This window comes from Pseudophryne corroboree, chromosome 8, assembly GCF_028390025.1.
Source record: "Pseudophryne corroboree isolate aPseCor3 chromosome 8, aPseCor3.hap2, whole genome shotgun sequence".
Classification (NCBI taxonomy): Eukaryota; Metazoa; Chordata; class Amphibia; order Anura; family Myobatrachidae; genus Pseudophryne; species Pseudophryne corroboree.
Genome location: NC_086451.1, coordinates 2826440 through 2845497, shown reverse-complemented (window position 1 = coordinate 2845497; position 19058 = coordinate 2826440). Strand labels below are relative to the sequence as shown.

General features: G+C 48.6%; 1 protein-coding gene across 1 annotated transcript in view; it reads left to right on the top strand.

Annotated features, from left to right (window-relative positions):
* LOC134948065 (deoxyribonuclease-1-like) overlaps positions 1-19058 on the top strand; it is a 186248-nt gene that overhangs the window by 26083 nt on the left and 141107 nt on the right. The window contains exons 3-4 of the mRNA XM_063935822.1: positions 7937-8017; positions 9566-9678. Coding sequence (XP_063791892.1) covers positions 7937-8017; positions 9566-9678 — 194 coding nt within the window. The remainder of the gene's footprint in view (positions 1-7936; positions 8018-9565; positions 9679-19058) is intronic.

Here is a 19058-nt window from a genome sequence, read left to right as displayed (position 1 = left end):
AGAGGATGAGGAATAGGTATATATAGGGAGTTGAAGAGGATGAGGAATAGGTGTATATAGGGAGTTGAAGAGGATGAGGAATAGGTGGATACAGGGAGTTGAAGAGGATGAGGAATAGGTGGATAAAGGGAGTAGAAGAGGATGAGGAATAGGTGGATATAGGGAGTGGAAGAGGATGAGGAATAGGTGGATATATGGAGTAGAAGAGGATGAGGAATAGGTGGATATAGAGAGTGGAAGAGGATGAGGAATAGGTGGATATAGAGAGTGGAAGAGGATGAGGAATAGGTATATATAGGGAGTTGAAGAGGATGAGGAATAGGTGTATATAGGGAGTTGAAGAGGATGAGGAATAGGTGGATATATGGTGAGTGGAAGAGGATGAGGAATAGGTGTATATAGAGAGTGGAAGAGGATGAGGAATAGGTGGATATAGAGTAGAAGAGGATGAGGAATAGGTGGATATATGGTGAGTGGAAGAGGATGAGGAATAGGTGTATATAGAGAGTGGAAGAGGATGAGGAATAGGTGGATATAGAGAGTGGAATAGGATGAGGAATAGGTGTATATAGAGAGTGGAAGAGGATGAGGAATAGGTGGATATAGAGAGTGGAATAGGATGAGGAATAGGTGTATATAGAGAGTGGAAGAGGATGAGGAATAGGTGGATATAGAGAGTGGAAGAGGATGAGGAATAGGTGGATATAGAGAGTGGAAGATGATGAGGAATAGGTGTATATAGAGTGGAAGAGGATGAGGAATAGGTGGATATAGGGAGTGGAAGAGGATGAGGAATAGGTGGATATATGGAGTAGAAGAGGATGAGGAATAGGTGGATATAGAGAAAGGAAAAGAGGATGAGGAATAGGTGGATACAGGGAGTGGAAGAGGATGAGGAATAGGTGGATATAGAGAGTGGAAGAGGATGAGGAATAGGTGTATATAGGGAGTTGAAGAGGATGAGGAATAGGTGTATATAGAGTGGAAGAGGATGAGGAATAGGTGGATATATGGAGTAGAAGAGGATGAGGAATAGGTGGATATAGAGAAAGGAAAAGAGGATGAGGAATAGGTGGATATAGGGAGTGGAAGAGGATGAGGAATAGGTGGATATAGAGAGTGGAAGAGGGTGATGAATAGGTGGATATAGAGAGTGGAAGCGGATGAGGAATAGGTGGATATCTAGAATGGAAGAGGATGAGGAATAGGTGGATATAGGGAGTGGAAGAGGATGAGGAATAGGTGGATATAGAGAGTGGAAGAGGATGAGGAATAGGTGTATATAGAGTGGAAGAGGATGAGGAATAGGTGTATATAGAGTGGAAGAGGATGAGGAATAGGTGGATATAGAGTGGAAGAGGATGAGGAATAGGTGTATATAGAGTGGAAGAGGATGAGGAATAGGTGGATATAGGGAGTAGAAGAGGATGAGGAACAGGTGGATATAGAGAGTGGAAGAGGATGAGGAATAGGTGGATATAGAGAGTGGAAGAGGATGAGGAATAGGTGGATATAGAGAGTGGAAGATGATGAGGAATAGGTGGATATAGAGAGTGGAAGAGGATGAGGAATAGGTGTATATAGAGTGGAAGAGGATGAGGAATAGGTGTATATAGGAGTGGAAGAGGATGAGGAATAGGTGGATATAGAGAGTGGAAGAGGATGAGGAATAGGTGGATGTAGGGAGTGGAAGAGGATCAGAGAGGAGGCTATAGGGAGAAGGAAGAGGTGTTATAGGAAGAAGATGAGAAATAGGTGTATATAGAGAGTGGAAGAGGATGAGGAATAGGTGGATATAGCGAGTGGAAGAGGATGAGGAATAGGTGGATATAGGAAGTAGAAGAGGATGAGGAATAGGTGGCTATAGAGAGTGGAAGAGGATGAGGAATAGGTGGCTATAGAGAGTGGAACAGGATGAGGAATAGGTGGATATAGAGAGTGGAAGAGGATGAGGAATAGGTGGATATAGAGAGTGGAAGAGGATGAGGAATAGGTGGATATAGGGAGTAGAAGAGGATGAGGAATAGGTGGATATAGAGAGTGGAAGAGGATGAGGAATAGGTGGATATAGAGAGTGGAAGAGGTTGAGTAATAGGTGGATATAGGGAGTAGAAGAGGATGAGGAATAGGTGTATATAGAGAGTGGAAGAGGATGAGGAATAGGTGTATATAGAGAGTGGAAGACGATGAGGAATAGGTGGATATAGAGAGTGGAAGAGGATGAGGAATAGGTGGATATAGAGAGTGGAAGAGGATCAGAGAGGGGGCTATAGGGAGAAGAAAGAGTTTCAGGAATGGAATTATATGGAATGAAAGATGTTCAGGAATGGGTTATAGAGAGTGAAAGAGGTTGAGGTATAGGGTATGGAAGCTGTTCAGGAAAGACGCTAAGTGAATGGAAGAGGATGAGGAATAGGTGGATATAGGGAGTGGAAGAGGATCAGAGAGGAGGCTATAGGTAGAAAAAGAGGTCCAGGAAGAGGTATTATAAGAAGTGGAAGAGGATGAGGAATAGGTGGATATAGAGAGTGGAAGAGGATGAGGAATAGGTGGATATAGGGTGTGGAAGAGGATGAGGAATAGGTGGATATAGAGAGTGGAAGAGGATGAGAAATAGGTGGACATAGGGAGTGGAAGAGCATGAGGAATAGGTGGATCTAGGGATTGGAAGAGGTTCAGGAAGAGGTGTATATAAGGAGTGGAAGAGGATCAGAGAGGGGGGCTATAGTCTCCCTATAGATGTTCAGGAATGGTTATATGGAGTGAAAGATTTTCAGGAAGGGGTTATAGAAAGTGGAAGAGGATGAGGAATAGGTGGATATAGAGAGTGGAAGAGGATGAGGAATAGGTGGATATAGGAGTGGAAGAAGATGAGAAATAGGTGTATATAGAGAGTGGAAGAGGATGAGGAATAGGTGGATATAGAGAGTGGAGGAGGATGAGGAATAGGAATAGGTGGATATAGCGAGTGGAAGAGGATGAGGAATAGGTGGATATAGGGAGTAGAAGAGGATGAGGAATAGGTGGCTATAGAGAGTGGAAGAGGATGAGGAATAGGTGGCTATAGAGAGTAGAAGAGGATGAGGAATAGGTGGATATAGAGAGTGGAATAGGATGAGGAATAGGTGGATATAGGGAGTAGAAGAGGATGAGGAATAGGTGGATATATGGTGAGTGGAAGAGGATGAGGAATAGGTGTATATAGAGAGTGGAAGAGGATGAGGAATAGGTGGATATAGAGAGTGGAAGAGGATGAGGAACAGGTGGATATAGGGAGTAGAAGAGGATGAGGAATAGGTGGATATAGAGAGTAGAATAGGATGAGGAATAGGTGGATATAGAGAGTGGAAGAGGATGAGGAATAGGTGGATATAGAGAGTGGAAGAGGATGAGGAATAGGTGGATATAGGGAGTAGAAGAGGATGAGGAATAGGTGGATATAGAGAGTGGAAGAGGATGAGGAATAGGTGTATATAGAGTGGAAGAGGATGAGGAATAGGTGGATATAGGGAGTAGAAGAGGATGATGAATAGGTGGATATAGAGAGTGGAAGATGATGAGGAATAGGTGGATATAGAGAGTGGAAGAGGATGAGGAATAGGTGTATATAGAGTGGATGAGGAATAGGTGGATATAGGGAGTGGAAGATGATGAGGAATAGGTGGATATAGGGAGTAGAAGAGGATGAGGAATAGGTGGATATAGAGAGTGGAAGAGGGTGATGAATAGGTGTATATAGAGTGGAAGAGGATGAGGAATAGGTGGATATATGGAGTAGAAGAGGACGAGGAATAGGTGTATATAGGGAGTAGAAGAGGATGAGGAATAGGTGGATATAGAGAAAGGAAAAGAGGATGAGGAATAGGTGGATACAGGGAGTGGAAGAGGATGAGGAATAGGTGGATATAGAGAGTGGAAGAGGATGAGGAATAGGTGTATATAGGGAGTTGAAGAGGATGAGGAATAGATGTATATAGGGAGTTGAAGAGGATGAGGAATAGGTGTATATAGAGTGGAAAAGGATGAGGAATAGGTGGATATATGGAGTAGAAGAGGACGAGGAATAGGTGTATATAGAGTGGAAGAGGATGAGGAATAGGTGGATATAGAGAGTGGAAGAGGGTGAGGAATAGGTGGATATATGGAGTAGAAGAGGATGAGGAATAGGTGGATATAGAGAAAGGAAAAGAGGATGAGGAATAGGTGGATACAGGGAGTGGAAGAGGATGAGGAATAGGTGGATATAGAGAGTGGAAGAGGATGAGGAATAGGTGTATATAGGGAGTTGAAGAGGATGAGGAATAGGTGTATATAGGGAGTTGAAGAGGATGAGGAATAGGTGTATATAGAGTGGAAAAGGATGAGGAATAGGTGGATATATGGAGTAGAAGAGGACGAGGAATAGGTGTATATAGAGTGGAAGAGGATGAGGAATAGGTGGATATAGAGAGTGGAAGAGGGTGAGGAATAGGTGGATATAGAGAGTGGAAGAGGATGAGGAATAGGTGGATATAGGGAGTGGAAGAGGATGAGGAATAGGTGGATATAGAGAGTGGAAGATGATGAGGAATAGGTGGATATAGAGAGTGGAAGAGGATGAGGAATAGGTGTATATAGAGTGGAAGAGGATGAGGAATAGGGGGATATAGGAAGTGGAAAAGGATGAGGAATAGGTGGATATATGGAGTAGAAGAGGATGAGGAATAGGTGGATATAGAGAGTGGAAGAGGATGAGGAATAGGTGGATATAGAGAGTGGAAGAGGATGAGGAATAGGTATATATAGGGAGTTGAAGAGGATGAGGAATAGGTGTATATAGGGAGTTGAAGAGGATGAGGAATAGGTGGATATAGGGAGTTGAAGAGGATGAGGAATAGGTGGATAAAGGGAGTAGAAGAGGATGAGGAATAGGTGGATATAGGGAGTGGAAGAGGATGAGGAATAGGTGGATATATGGAGTAGAAGAGGATGAGGAATAGGTGGATATAGAGAGTGGAAGAGGATGAGGAATAGGTGGATATAGAGAGTGGAAGAGGATGAGGAATAGGTATATATAGGGAGTTGAAGAGGATGAGGAATAGGTGTATATAGGGAGTTGAAGAGGATGAGGAATAGGTGGATATATGGTGAGTGGAAGAGGATGAGGAATAGGTGTATATAGAGAGTGGAAGAGGATGAGGAATAGGTGGATATAGAGTAGAAGAGGATGAGGAATAGGTGGATATATGGTGAGTGGAAGAGGATGAGGAATAGGTGTATATAGAGAGTAGAAGAGGATGAGGAATAGGTGGATATAGAGAGTGGAATAGGATGAGGAATAGGTGTATATAGAGAGTGGAAGAGGATGAGGAATAGGTGGATATAGAGAGTGGAATAGGATGAGGAATAGGTGTATATAGAGAGTGGAAGAGGATGAGGAATAGGTGGATATAGAGAGTGGAAGAGGATGAGGAATAGGTGGATATAGAGAGTGGAAGATGATGAGGAATAGGTGGATATAGAGAGTGGAAGATGATGAGGAATAGGTGTATATAGAGTGGAAGAGGATGAGGAATAGGTGGATATAGGGAGTGGAAGAGGATGAGGAATAGGTGGATATATGGAGTAGAAGAGGATGAGGAATAGGTGGATATAGAGAAAGGAAAAGAGGATGAGGAATAGGTGGATACAGGGAGTGGAAGAGGATGAGGAATAGGTGGATATAGAGAGTGGAAGAGGATGAGGAATAGGTGTATATAGGGAGTTGAAGAGGATGAGGAATAGGTGTATATAGAGTGGAAGAGGATGAGGAATAGGTGGATATATGGAGTAGAAGAGGATGAGGAATAGGTGGATATAGAGAAAGGAAAAGAGGATGAGGAATAGGTGGATATAGGGAGTGGAAGAGGATGAGGAATAGGTGGATATAGAGAGTGGAAGAGGGTGATGAATAGGTGGATATAGAGAGTGGAAGCGGATGAGGAATAGGTGGATATCTAGAGTGGAAGAGGATGAGGAATAGGTGGATATAGGGAGTGGAAGAGGATGAGGAATAGGTGGATATAGAGAGTGGAAGAGGATGAGGAATAGGTGGATATAGAGAGTGGAAGAGGATGAGGAATAGGTGTATATAGAGTGGAAGAGGATGAGGAATAGGTGTATATAGAGTGGAAGAGGATGAGGAATAGGTGGATATAGAGTGGAAGAGGATGAGGAATAGGTGTATATAGAGTGGAAGAGGATGAGGAATAGGTGGATATAGGGAGTAGATTAGGATGAGGAACAGGTGGATATAGAGAGTGGAAGAGGATGAGGAATAGGTGGATATAGAGAGTGGAAGAGGATGAGGAATAGGTGGATATAGAGAGTGGAAGATGATGAGGAATAGGTGGATATAGAGAGTGGAAGAGGATGAGGAATAGGTGTATATAGAGTGGAAGAGGATGAGGAATAGGTGTATATAGAGTGGAAGAGGATGAGGAATAGGTGGATATAGAGTGGAAGAGGATGAGGAATAGGTGGATATATGGAGTAGAAGAGGACGAGGAATAGGTGTATATAGAGTAGAAGAGGACGAGGAATAGGTGTATATAGAGTGGAAGAGGGTGAGGAATAGGTGTATATAGAGAGTGGAAGAGGATGAGGAATAGGTGGATATAGAGAGTGGAAGAAGATGAGGAATAGGTGTATATAGAGAGTGGAAAAGGAAGAGGAATAGGTGGATATAGAGAGTGGAAGATGATGAGGAATAGGTGGATATAGAGAGTGGAAGAGGGTGAGGAATAGGTGTATATAGAGTGGAAGAGGATGAGGAATAGGTGGATATAGAGAGTGGATGAGGAATAGGTGGATATAGAGAGTGGAAGAGGATGAGGAATAGGTGTATATAGAGTGGAAGATAGGTGGATATATGGAGTAGAAGAGGATGAGGAATAGGTGGATATAGAGAGTGGAAGAGGATGAGGAATAGGTGGATATAGGGAGTGGAAGTGGATGAGGAATAGGTGGATATAGAGAGTGGAAGAGGATGAGGAATAGGTGGATATAGGGAGTGGAAGAGGAATAGGTGGATATAGAGAGTGGAAGAGGATGAGGAATAGGTGTATATAGAGTGGAAGATAGGTGGATATATGGAGTAGAAGAGGATGAGGAGTAGGTGGATATAGAGAGTGGAAGAGGATGAGGAATAGGTGGATATAGGGAGTGGAAGAGGATGAGGAATAGGTGGATACAGAGAGTGGAAGAGGATGAGGAATAGGTGGATATAGGGAGTGGAAGAGGATGTGGAAGAGGATGAGGAATAGGTGGATATAGGGAGTGGAAGAGGATGAGGAATAGGTGGATATAGAGAGTGGAAGAGGTTGAGGAATAGGTGTATATAGAGTGGAAGAGGTTGAGGAATAGGTGTATATAGAGTGGAAGAGGTTGAGGAATAGGTGGATATAGATAGTGGAAGAGGATGAGGAATAGGTGGATATAGGGAGTGGAAGAGGATGAGAAATAGGTGGATATAGAGAGTGGAAGAGGATGAGGAACAGGTGGATATAGAGAGTGGAAGAGGTTGAGGAATAGGTGGATATAGGGAGTGGAAGAGGATGAGGAATAGGTGGATATAGAGAGTGGAAGAGGATGAGGAATAGGTGAATATAGAGAGTGGAAGAGGTTGAGGAATAGGTGAATATAGAGTGGAAGAGGTTGAGGAATAGGTGGATATATGGAGTAGAAGAGGATGAGGAATAGATAAATATAGGGAGTGGAAGAGAATCAGAGCGGGGTGTATATGGAGAAGAAGAGGTTCAGGAAGGTGTTATAGAGAGTGAAAGAGGTTGAGGTATAGGTAATGGAAGCGGTTCAGGAAAGAGGTGAATGGAAGAGGTAGACGAGGGGGTCGGGTAGAAGGGATTGGAAGAGTTTGTGGAAGTGTAAATCTCTTTTTGTATTGACTTTCGCCCCATAGTCCACAGGACCTGTTCCTGGCTGTGAGCAGTCCACCACTTGGCCGGAAGTCTTACACCGAGCAATACGTCTTCTTGTACAAGTGAGTCTCATAATAGGGTGTTAGTGACTTCATCACAATCATACACAGCAGCCTGGTGCACTGACCGTATACTCGGCACTCTTCCTATGAGGTACCTGCAGATAAGTGTGGGTGGGGTGCTTAGAGGTACCGGGCCCTGTATACATATGGATGACCACAGAGCCTGTTACACGGTGGTGATGGTGGGACAGGGGCTTCCTCGTAGTACGAGGCAGGGGTAATATGTAATGAAGATGAGATTAGTATTCCAGATCAATGAGGAGTAATGAGCTGCGGCTCCGCACATCTGCAGAGTATCGTCTATAGGACACAGCATGTACTATCAGACCATCCGGGGGGCTGATTGTGACAAGTCCAAATGAGCATCAGTGTGTGATTGTGTAATGCACAATGGGGGGAATTCAGGCCTGATCGCAGCAGCAAATTTGTTAGCTAATGGGCAAAACCATGTGCACTGCAGGGGAGGCAGATGTAACATGTGCAGAGAGATATAGATTTGGGTGGGTTATATTGTTTATGTGCAGGGAAAACACCGGCTGCTTTATTTTTCCACTGTACTTTAGATTTCGGTTTGAACACACTCCACCCAAATCTAACTCTCTCTGCACATGTTACATCTGCCCCACCTGCACTGCACATGTTACATCTGCCCCACCTGCACTGCACATGTTACATCTGCCCCCCCCCCCTGCAGTGCACATGGTTTTGCCCAACTGCTAACGCATTTTCTGCTGCGATCAGGTCTGATTTAGGCCCAATGTCACCCAGGACACAGTGTAGCACATCCCCAAATTCCCCTCCGCTCTGATTCTATGCAACGCTGCATTATATACTGATAAAGATGATGATGGGATAGAGGAGAATGTCGGGAACACAGGCAGTAGCGTGTCATTGGTGCACCAGCCTCAGCCTCCACGGCTATACTTCCATGATACAGAAATGCCCCCATCTCCGCTCCCTCCTGCCTCTGTCTGGCCACCCATAGATTGTGAGCTCTTGTGAGCAGCGACCTCTCCGACAATACAGAAATGATGTCATTATTTATACATGGAAATGTCTGTATTAGACTGATGTAGCTATGCAATTAGTTGTATGTGTTAAGGGCCCTACACACTTTGTGATCCGATGCCGAGCTGCCCGACGGCAGATACGGCCGACGGGCGATCCGGCGGCGGCGGGCGCGCGCGGGGGGGGGGGGGGGGGCAGTGGGGGGGGGGGAGTGAAGTTCCTTCACTCCCCCCGTCACCCGGCTCCATATGGGTGTAGGCAAATATGGACGAGATCGTCCATATTGGCCTGCATGCACAAGCAACGGGGCACCAGCGATAAACGAGCGCAGGGAGGCGTATCATTCATCGCTGGTGCCTCCACACTGACAGATATGAACGGTATCTCATTCATTAATGATCGCTCATATCTTTCAGTATTATCTGACAGTGTGTAGGGCGCATTACTGTTACCCCTATGTACAGCACTGAGGAAACCCGGAACCATATAAGTAATATATATTCTTATTACATTTCTTCACGTTTTCCTCTTTCCCCTAAGGTCAGACACCATCTCAGTGCGGGACCAGTACAAATATGAGGACAGCCACCCGTCCAGGCCAGATGTCTTCGCTCGGGAGCCTTATGTGGTGTATTTTACTGTGCGGTCAGCAGGTCAGTGTCACATGATCACAGCGGGGGCAGGGCTATGATGTCACAGTACGCTGAGAATTGCATCATGGGACCCCTCCCCCATGGTGTTATGCCATGAATCGCAGCGTAACGCAGAGGCGGCAGGGCTATGATGTCACAGCACGCTGAGAATTGCATCATGGGACCCCTCCCCCATGGTGTTATGCCATGAATCGCAGCGTAACGCAGAGGCGGCAGGGCTATGATGTCACAGCACGCTGAGAATTGCATCATGGGACCCCTCCCCCATGGTGTTATGCCATGAATCGCAGCGTAACGCAGAGGCGGCAGGGCTATGATGTCACAGCACGCTGAGAATTGCATCATGGGACCCCTCCCCCATGGTGTTATGCCATGAATCGCAGCGTAACGCAGAGGCGGCAGGGCTATGATGTCACAGCACGCTGAGAAACGCATCATCAGGAGCACAACATATAAGTATGCAGGACCCCCGGCAGCGCATACTGAGCACGTCGCAGGGCGGCTCCTTTTGAAGCCCCTTTCGCCGCGGGTGCCGGTTAATACGTGGCTCTGGTAAAATCGCATCCTGCAATGCAATCTTTGGCGCTAACATTGCGTCTAGGTCCTACTGGAAATTACTAAAGGAAAAAAACACAATTCATATAATCAGGCGCAAAGATAAGTGTAAAAATGAGTAAATGATATTCTATCAATTATTAGCCCAGTGATCACTTGTGCAAATCTCATCAGAGCCGCCGGCCCTAACGATCACCTCTGACGTGTCTGAGAAAAGTGATACCTGTAATTATAATATTCATTATTACAGAACCCACAAACAACAATATAACAATTTATTAAATATTCTCAGAGAAATGTAAATTAGACACAATAAATGGACGATCGACAGAACTAGAACAATGAATGTGGCCGGTCAGCAACTCTGATCATTCCGCTGCCATGGGAGAGTGTGCGGTAATGCTGGAGGTTACGGGGCCTGATTCAGTATCAGCTGCAAATAATCGCACAATTGCTGAATTTTAGCAAACATCACAGTGCACGTGTTCCAGATCACCAACTGCGACAACTTAGAACATTTACCAACCAAAAAAAGGTCGCAGATAGATAACGGGGGACAGGGCTTAATAGCGGACATTAGAAAAGTTGCTAACACTCGATGGCTGAATTCCCAGGTTCTCCGGGTGCCGCCTCTTTTGTGTACTGAGGTTTTTTATTGCGAGTTTGCGTTGTGCGAGTGTGTTGTGTCTATTAGTAGATTTGCGATCGCAAATAAACACAAATGAACTTGCATCTGCATTATTTAGTGACCCACAATGAACCAGGCCTGTACCCCCTGTGCCAGGGGCCGCCCAGTGTGATGGAGCAACAACCAGGCCTGCCCCGCGCTCAGCCTGCCCTGCGAGGAGATCTAACCACGGGAAAGACAGCCGGCCGGGGTCCAGCACTCTGGTATAGCATACCTCCTTGTCCCGATTTTCTGGGACTGTCCCGCTGTCCCACCCGTGGGCCGCAGTGTCCCGCGGTGGCGGTGGGGGCAGTTGGGAGGCGTGGCTTGTGATCGCAGACCTCCCACGAAGCTACGCCCCCTTTTCCATAGACCGCGCAAAAGTCCTGCATCCTCCTCCAATGCTGTTGGGAGGTATGGTATAGATGTTCCACATGATATGGCGGGGAGGGAGAGCGCAGCAGTTCAAGCGATCCAGCGGTCGGGCAAATACACTCTGGGCAGGATGTATTAAAATACATCGCCGGCCCTCGCTGCTCACCGCAGCGCTGCCAATTGCATATGTACAAACACATGCGGTGACAGAGACCCCTGCGATACCTGTCAGAAGGTGTGCCGGGGGTCTCTGTGGGGTCCGTCACCTCCCAGCCCCGGGATGTGACGTGCACTGCGAGTCCCCGGCTCCTCCTTCTCCCCCTGCAGCCGGAAGCAGAAACGGCTGTGCTGCGGGGGAGTGGCACCTGACACAGGTGGGGGTGGTGGGTGCGGTGCTGGTGAGCGGGTGTGGCGATCAGCAGCAGCGAGTGCAAAAAATGGCCATAGGCTTCTATAGGGTATCACCATAAAAAGATGGCGATACCCTCGGTGGCGAAAACCCAGCGCCCGGGTCTTCAAACGGTGGTTTTACTGCATTTTCCCTTTAGTACATCCCGCATCTCGCCCTCTGTAACAGGCAGGGACCCGGAGGGATCAGCCACACGCACCTTACGCGTTTCTCAGCCACACCTCTCGCCGCTTCTTCAGAGGGGCTTTTCAAAGGGCTACGTATTTTCAGATGAGGTATTACGTACACCTCCAGCATCCAATAATCAATCATATAAAAACACCTGTGGACAGGTAATTCCAGAACACGCACGTCCTGTATAATCTCCAGTGTAAGAGGGAACAAATGATGATTTACCTTTATTCATATATACGGTGTACGGTGTATATATAATCTTCCTCATTGGTTAGATTAGACTAATGACTGGCGGCAGCGCACCGATAAACATCATCCAATTATTGTGTTTACTGATACATTTTTACTTTTTTTTTTTAATGAGGATATTAAGTAAATTGCTATATTTTTATTTGTGATTAATGCCCCCCCACAGATAGATATTAGATTGACAGGTAGATATCTGCTCCCCAGCGGTCCTGATATTTGTGGGGCAGCCTTGTTTTGGGAGCTCTGACCCTCCTTCCGTATGGCAACAGATTTGTCCCAATCTGGCCTCCACCGCCCGTAGCCAAGGGACAGTCCTGTGCCCAACCTCATCCTGACGCCGCAACAACAGCTGGGAGGTGTGAGGTATGACGGGTGTGAGCAGCTGGGAGGTGTGAGGTATGACAGGTGTGAGCAGCTGTGAGATGTGATAGGTGTGAGCTGCTGGGAGGTGTGAGGTATGACAGATGTGAGCTGCTGGGAGGTGTGAGGTATGACGGGTGTGAGCTGCTAGGAGGTGTAAGGTATGACAGGTTGAGCAGCAGGGAGGTGTGAGGTATGATAGGTATGAGCAGCTGGGGGGGGTGAGGTATGACATGTGTGAGCAGCTGGGAGGTCTGAGGGGTGACAGGTGTGAGCAGCTGGGGGGGTGAGTTATGACAGGTGTGAGCAGCTGGGGGGGTGAGGTATGACAGGTGTGAGCTGCTGGGGGGGGGGGTGAGGTATGACGTGTGAGAGCAGCTGGGAGGTGTGAGGGGTGATAGGTGTGAGCTGCTGGGAGGTGTGAGCTGCTGGGAGGTGTGAGGTATGACAGGTGTGAGCAGCTGGGGGGTGTGAGGTATGACACGTGTGAGCTGCTGGGAGGTGTGAGGTATGACAGGTGTGAGCTGCTGGGAGGTGTGAGCTGCTGGGAGGTGTGAGGTATGACAGGTGTGAGCAGCTGGGAGGTTTGAGGTATGACAGGTGTGAGCAGCTGTGAGGTGTGATAGGTGTGAGCTGCTGGGAGGTGTGAGGTATGACAGATATGAGCTGCTGGGAGGTGTGAGGTATGACGGGTGTGAGCTGCTAGGAGGTGTAAGGTATGACAGGTGTGAGCAGCAGGGAGGTGTGAGGTATGATAGGTATGAGCAGCAGGGAGGTGTGAGCTGCTGGGAGGTGTGAGGTATGACAGGTGTGAGCAGCTGGGGGGGTGAGGTATGACAGGTGTGAGCAGCTGTGAGGTGTGAAAGGTGTGAGCTGCTGGGAGGTGTGAGGTATGTCAGGTGTGAGCTGCTGGGAGGTGTGAGGTATGACAGGTGTGAGCAGCTGGGGGGTGTGAGGTATGACACGTGTGAGCAGCTGGGAGGTGTGATAGGTGTGAGGAATGACAGGTGTGAGCTGCTTGGAGGTGTGAGCTGCTGGGAGGTGTAAGGTATGACAGGTGTGAGCAGCTGGGAGGTGTGAGGTATGACAGGTGTGAGCTGCTGGGAGGTGTGAGGTATGACGGGTGTGAGCAGCTGGGGGGGGTGAGGTATGACAGGTGTGAGCAGCTGGGAGGTGTGAAGTGTGATAGGAGTGAGCTGCTGGGAGGTGTGAGGTATGACAGGTGTGAGCAGCCGGGAGGTGTGAGGTATGACAGATGTTAGGAGCTGGGAGGTGTGAGGAATGACAGGTGTGAGGTATTACAGATGTTAGCAGCTGGGAGGTGTGAGGAATGACAGGTGTGAGCTGCTGGGAGGTGTGAGGTATGACAGGTGTGAGCTGCTGGGAGGTGTGAGGTATGACAGGTGTGAGCAGCAGGGAGGTGTGAGGTATGATAGGTATGAGCAGCAGGGAGGTTTGAGGTATGACAGGTGTGAGCAGCTGGGAGGTGTGATAGGTGTGAGCTGCTGAGAGGTGTGAGGTATGACAGATGTGAGCTGCTGGGAGGTGTGAGGTATGACGGGTGTGAGCTGCTAGGAGGTGTAAGGTATGACAGGTGTGAGCAGCAGGGAGGTGTGAGCTGCTGGGAGGTGTGAGGAATGACAGGTGTGAGCAGCTGGGGGGGTGAGGTATGACAGGTGTGAGCAGCTGTGAGGTGTGAAAGGTGTGAGCTGCTGGGAGGTGTGAGGTATGTCAGGTGTGAGCTGCTGGGAGGTGTGAGGTATGACAGGTGTGAGCAGCTGGGGGGGGAGAGGTATGACATGTGTGAGCAGCTGGGAGGTGTGAGGGGTGATAGGTGTGAGCAGCTGGGAGGTGTGAGGGGTGATAGGTGTGAGCTGCTGGGAGGTGTGAGATATGACAGGTTTGAGCAGCTGGGAGGTGTGATAGGTGTGAGGTATGACAGGTGTGAGGTATGACAGGTGTGAGGTATGACAGGTGTGAGGAATGACGGGTGTGAGCTGCTGGGAGGTGTGAGCTGCTGGGAGGTGTGAGATATGACAGGTTTGAGCAGCTGGGAGGTGGGAGGTATGACAGGTGTGAGCTGCTGGGAGGTGTGAGGTATGGCAGGTGTGAGCAGCAGGGAGGTGTGAGGTATGATAGGTATGAGCAGCAGGGAGGTGTGAGGTATGACAGGTGTGAGCAGCTGTGAGGTGTGATAGGTGTGAGCTGCTGGGAGGTGTGAGGTATGACGGGTGTGAGCTGCTAGGAGGTGTAAGGTATGACGGGTGTGAGCAGCAGGGAGGTGTGAGGTATGATAGGTATGAGCAGCAGGGAGGTGTGAGCTGCTGGGAGGTGTGAGGTATGACAGGTGTGAGCAGCTGGGGGGGTGAGGTATGACAGGTGTGAGCAGCTGTGAGGTGTGAAAGGTGTGAGCTGCTGGGAGGTGTGAGGTATGTCAGGTGTGAGCTGCTGGGAGGTGTGAGGTATGACAGGTGTGAGCAGCTGGGGGGGGGTGAGGTATGACAGGTGTGAGCAGCTGTGAGGTGTGAGGTATGACAGGTGTGAGCAGCTGGGGGGGGTGAGGTATGACATGTGTGAGCAGCTGGGAGGTGTGAGGGGTGATAGGTGTGAGCTGCTGGGAGGTGTGAGGTATGACTGGTGTGAGCAGCTGGGGGGTGTGAGGTATGACACGTGTGAGCTGCTGGGAGGTGTGAGCTGCTGGGAGGTGTGAGGTATGACAGGTGTGAGCAGCTGGGAGGTGTGAGGTATGACAGGTGTGAGCTGCTGGGAGGTGTGAGGTATGACGGGTGTGAGCAGCTGAGGGCGGTGAGGTATGACATGTGTGAAGTGTGATAGGAGTGAGCTGCTGGGAGGTGTGAGGTATGACAGGTGTGAGCAGCCGGGAGGTGTGAGGTATGACAGATGTTAGCAGCTGGGAGGTGTGAGGAATGACAGGTGTGAGCTGCTGGGAGGTGTGAGGTATGACAGGTGTGAGCAGCAGGAAGGTGTGAGGTATGATAGGTATGAGCAGCAGGGAGGTGTGAGGTATGACAGGTGTGAGCAGCTGTGAGGTGTGATAGGTGTGAGCTGCTGAGAGGTGTGAGGTATGACAGATGTGAGCTGCTGGGAGGTGTGAGATATGACGGGTGTGAGCTGCTAGGAGGTGTAAGGTATGACAGGTGTGAGCAGCAGGGAGGTGTGAGGTATGATAGGTATGAGCAGCAGGGAGGTGTGAGCTGCTGGGAGGTGTGAGGTATGACAGGTGTGAGCAGCTGAGGGGGTGAGGTATGACAGGTGTGAGCAGCTGTGAGGTGTGAAAGGTGTGAGCTGCTGGGAGGTGTGAGGTATGTCAGGTGTGAGCTGCTGGGAGGTGTGAGGTATGACAGGTGTGAGCAGCTGGGGGGGGAGAGGTATGACATGTGTGAGCAGCTGGGAGGTGTGAGGGGTGATAGGTGTGAGCTGCTGGGAGGTGTGAGGGGTGATAGGTGTGAGCTGCTGGGAGGTGTGAGCTGCTGGGAGGTGTGAGATATGACAGGTTTGAGCAGCTGGGAGGTGTGAGGTATGACACGTGTGAGCAGCTGGGAGGTATGACAGGTGTGAGGAATGACAGGTGTGAGCTGCTGGGAGGTGTGAGGTATGACAGGTGTGAGCAGCAGGGAGGTGTGAGGTATGATAGGTATGAGCAGCAGGGAGGTGTGAGGTGTGACAGGTATGAGCAGCAGGGAGGTGTGAGGTATGATAGGTATGAGCAGCAGGGAGGTGTGAGCTGCTGGGAGGTGTGAGGTATGATAGGTATGAGCAGCTGGGAGGTGTGAGGTATGACAGATGTTAGCAGCTGGGAGGTGTGAGGAATGACAGGTGTGAGGTATTACAGATGTTAGCAGCTGGGAGGTGTGAGGAATGACAGGTGTGAGCTGCTGGGAGGTGTGAGGTATGACAGGTGTGAGCTGCTGGGAGGTGTGAGGTATGACAGGTGTGAGCAGCAGGGAGGTGTGAGGTATGATAGGTATGAGCAGCAGGGAGGTGTGAGGTGTGACAGGTATGAGCAGCAGGGAGGTGTGAGGTATGATAGGTATGAGCAGCAGGGAGGTGTGAGCTGCTGGGAGGTGTGAGGTATGATAGGTATGAGCAGCTGGGAGGTGTGAGGTATGACAGATGTTAGCAGCTGGGAGGTGTGAGGTATGACAGGTGTGAGCTGCTGGGAGGTGTGAGGTATGACAGGTGTGAGCTGCTGGGAGGTGTGAGGTATGACAGGTGCAGGGGTGTATCTACCCATTGGCCAGGATGGCACTCGCCAGGGGTGCCAGCCGAGCAGGGGGCGCCACCCGATGGTGCCACCCTCGGCCAATGGGTGGATTCCCTTAAGCTGTATTGTCTGGCAATATCTGCTGTGCCGAGCTGTGTGTGCATTGCCTGTGATAAAGCTAAATATTTATCGTATATAATATCCTTTATGAGGTCTAAGAACACTGTACGCTATCTACGTATGAAGTACCGTAAGGGTACGCTCGTTGCGTAACAATCGCTTAGCCGTAGTCGAGACGCTCAAGCGTCACGTTCGCTCACGGCCAAGAGATCACAGGCAGGCACGTTATTGGCTGCTGACTAACGTAATGATTCGCTATAGCGTAGCGGACGCTCGGGACCACGAGGAGATCACCAACGGCGCTGACGCTCATAATATTAAACCTTTATATCTAAACCATAAACAGTGTGTTGTGCAGTAAAACCTTAGTGTAATGTTAGAGTGTAAATGCAACACAGAATAACCTTATTACCTTTAAAGCTGTTCGAGCGTCACCGACGCTCTGAGAATACTTAACACTATAAGAAATACACAGATACCGTGCTCAGGGTCCAACGCCTAATATATATATTATGAATGATATACTTGCAAAAGAATTAAACACAATACAAGTCATACACTACAATATAACATAGACTACCTAACCAGATAACTACACAGGAATTACAATACAATACAATTACTATTTAAGGGAAAAATGAGAGAGAAAGAGGAGAAGAGAGAGAGAGAGAGAGAAAGAGAGAGAGAGAGAGAGAGAAATGGCTCAGAATAACAAGAAGATCAATATGATTGCGGAGAAACACTTACGCACAAGGGGAAACGATCGCATGCGCCTCGATATCCAGCTCCCGATTATCAGCAATGAGAACCGTTGAAGAGAGTGAACTGGATATGGTCGGCCTGCCTATTTATGCCCCACACACAATACAATTCAATGGTCCCTACAATCCCATTGTTCATTGGACACAGGAATTCGGCTTCGCATTATAACAAAAGGTCATAGGTTGATTCATACAGGTGGGCTGTGACTGCTTCCAACTGTTCAGGTGGGTGGGATACTGGGTTTCCCGCCGCATGATTAAGTAAGAACAAATGATAGTAAATGGACATAAACTTCTTATGTCCATAACTATTCGCACGAGCGATTAATCCGCTCCAAACCAACGCCGGAATATTGCTATTTAAATACTCTTCCGATGGGTACCAAACACCACTGTATGACCCCTGTTGGACCCTTCGTACAATACAAAGAGGAATCTCTCTGTCCAGGAACATGCTATATTAACTAAACTTTCAGAATCTATCAAAGGGACCATGATCTACAAAATACATTATATAGTGAAAATATGTAACGATTGAGTCGCACGCTACGATCACATAAACTCTACCGTAAATACGCATACCGTGCGCCTGCGGGTGCCCGCGACTGTGAGTATGCGCACTCACGGGAGAGCGTACGCATGCGCAGCGCGGACCTGAATGAGGTGCAAATATGGCAGTGTGTATAGAGATATTTTCTGACTTTGACACCTGGGATGGAGGGTGGAGGATCGCTCAGCAGGCAGGAGCTGGCACCGGTGTCCGACACCGCAATGCACTACAGGGAAGAAACTGAAAATAAACTACAACTCCCAGCAACCCTTGCTGTCGGGAGCTGCTGGGAGCTGTAGTTTTTTCCCGTTTCTTCAAGTAATTTGGTGTGGTACCGGACACCGGCACCAGCTCCTGCCTGCAGAGCAATCCTCCTCCCTCCATCCCAGGCAGCTCGGCACAGCAGGTATTGCCAGACACTACGGCTATCTGCTGGGATGTTGTGGGATGGTGTCTAGGGCTATGTGCTGTGTGGTGAGCCTATGTATGTGCAGGGAGTGGGGGAGACTACTACTATGTGCTGAGGGTGGACTACAGCTATGTGCTGGGATGGGGATGAGGACTATGGCTATGTGCTTGGGGAGGTGAGAGGCTATGTGCAGGGAGGGGGACTATGTCTATCTATGTTGGCAGGGAACTATTGTTATATGATGAGAGGGAGGTGGGGACTACTGTATGACTGTGTTGGGAGAGGTGTAGACTATGCCTATGTGCTGGGGGGACTACGGCTATCGCTTGGGGAGGTGGGGGCTATGGCTATTTACTGGGAGGGGACTATGGCTATGTGCTGGGAGGGGAATGGGGACTATGATTATATGACTGTGGGGGCATATCTACACTGTGGGGGCATATGTGTATCTGGCACTGTGGGGGTATATCTAGCACTGTGGGGGCACATCTGGCACTGTGGGGGCATATCTGGCACCATGGGGGCA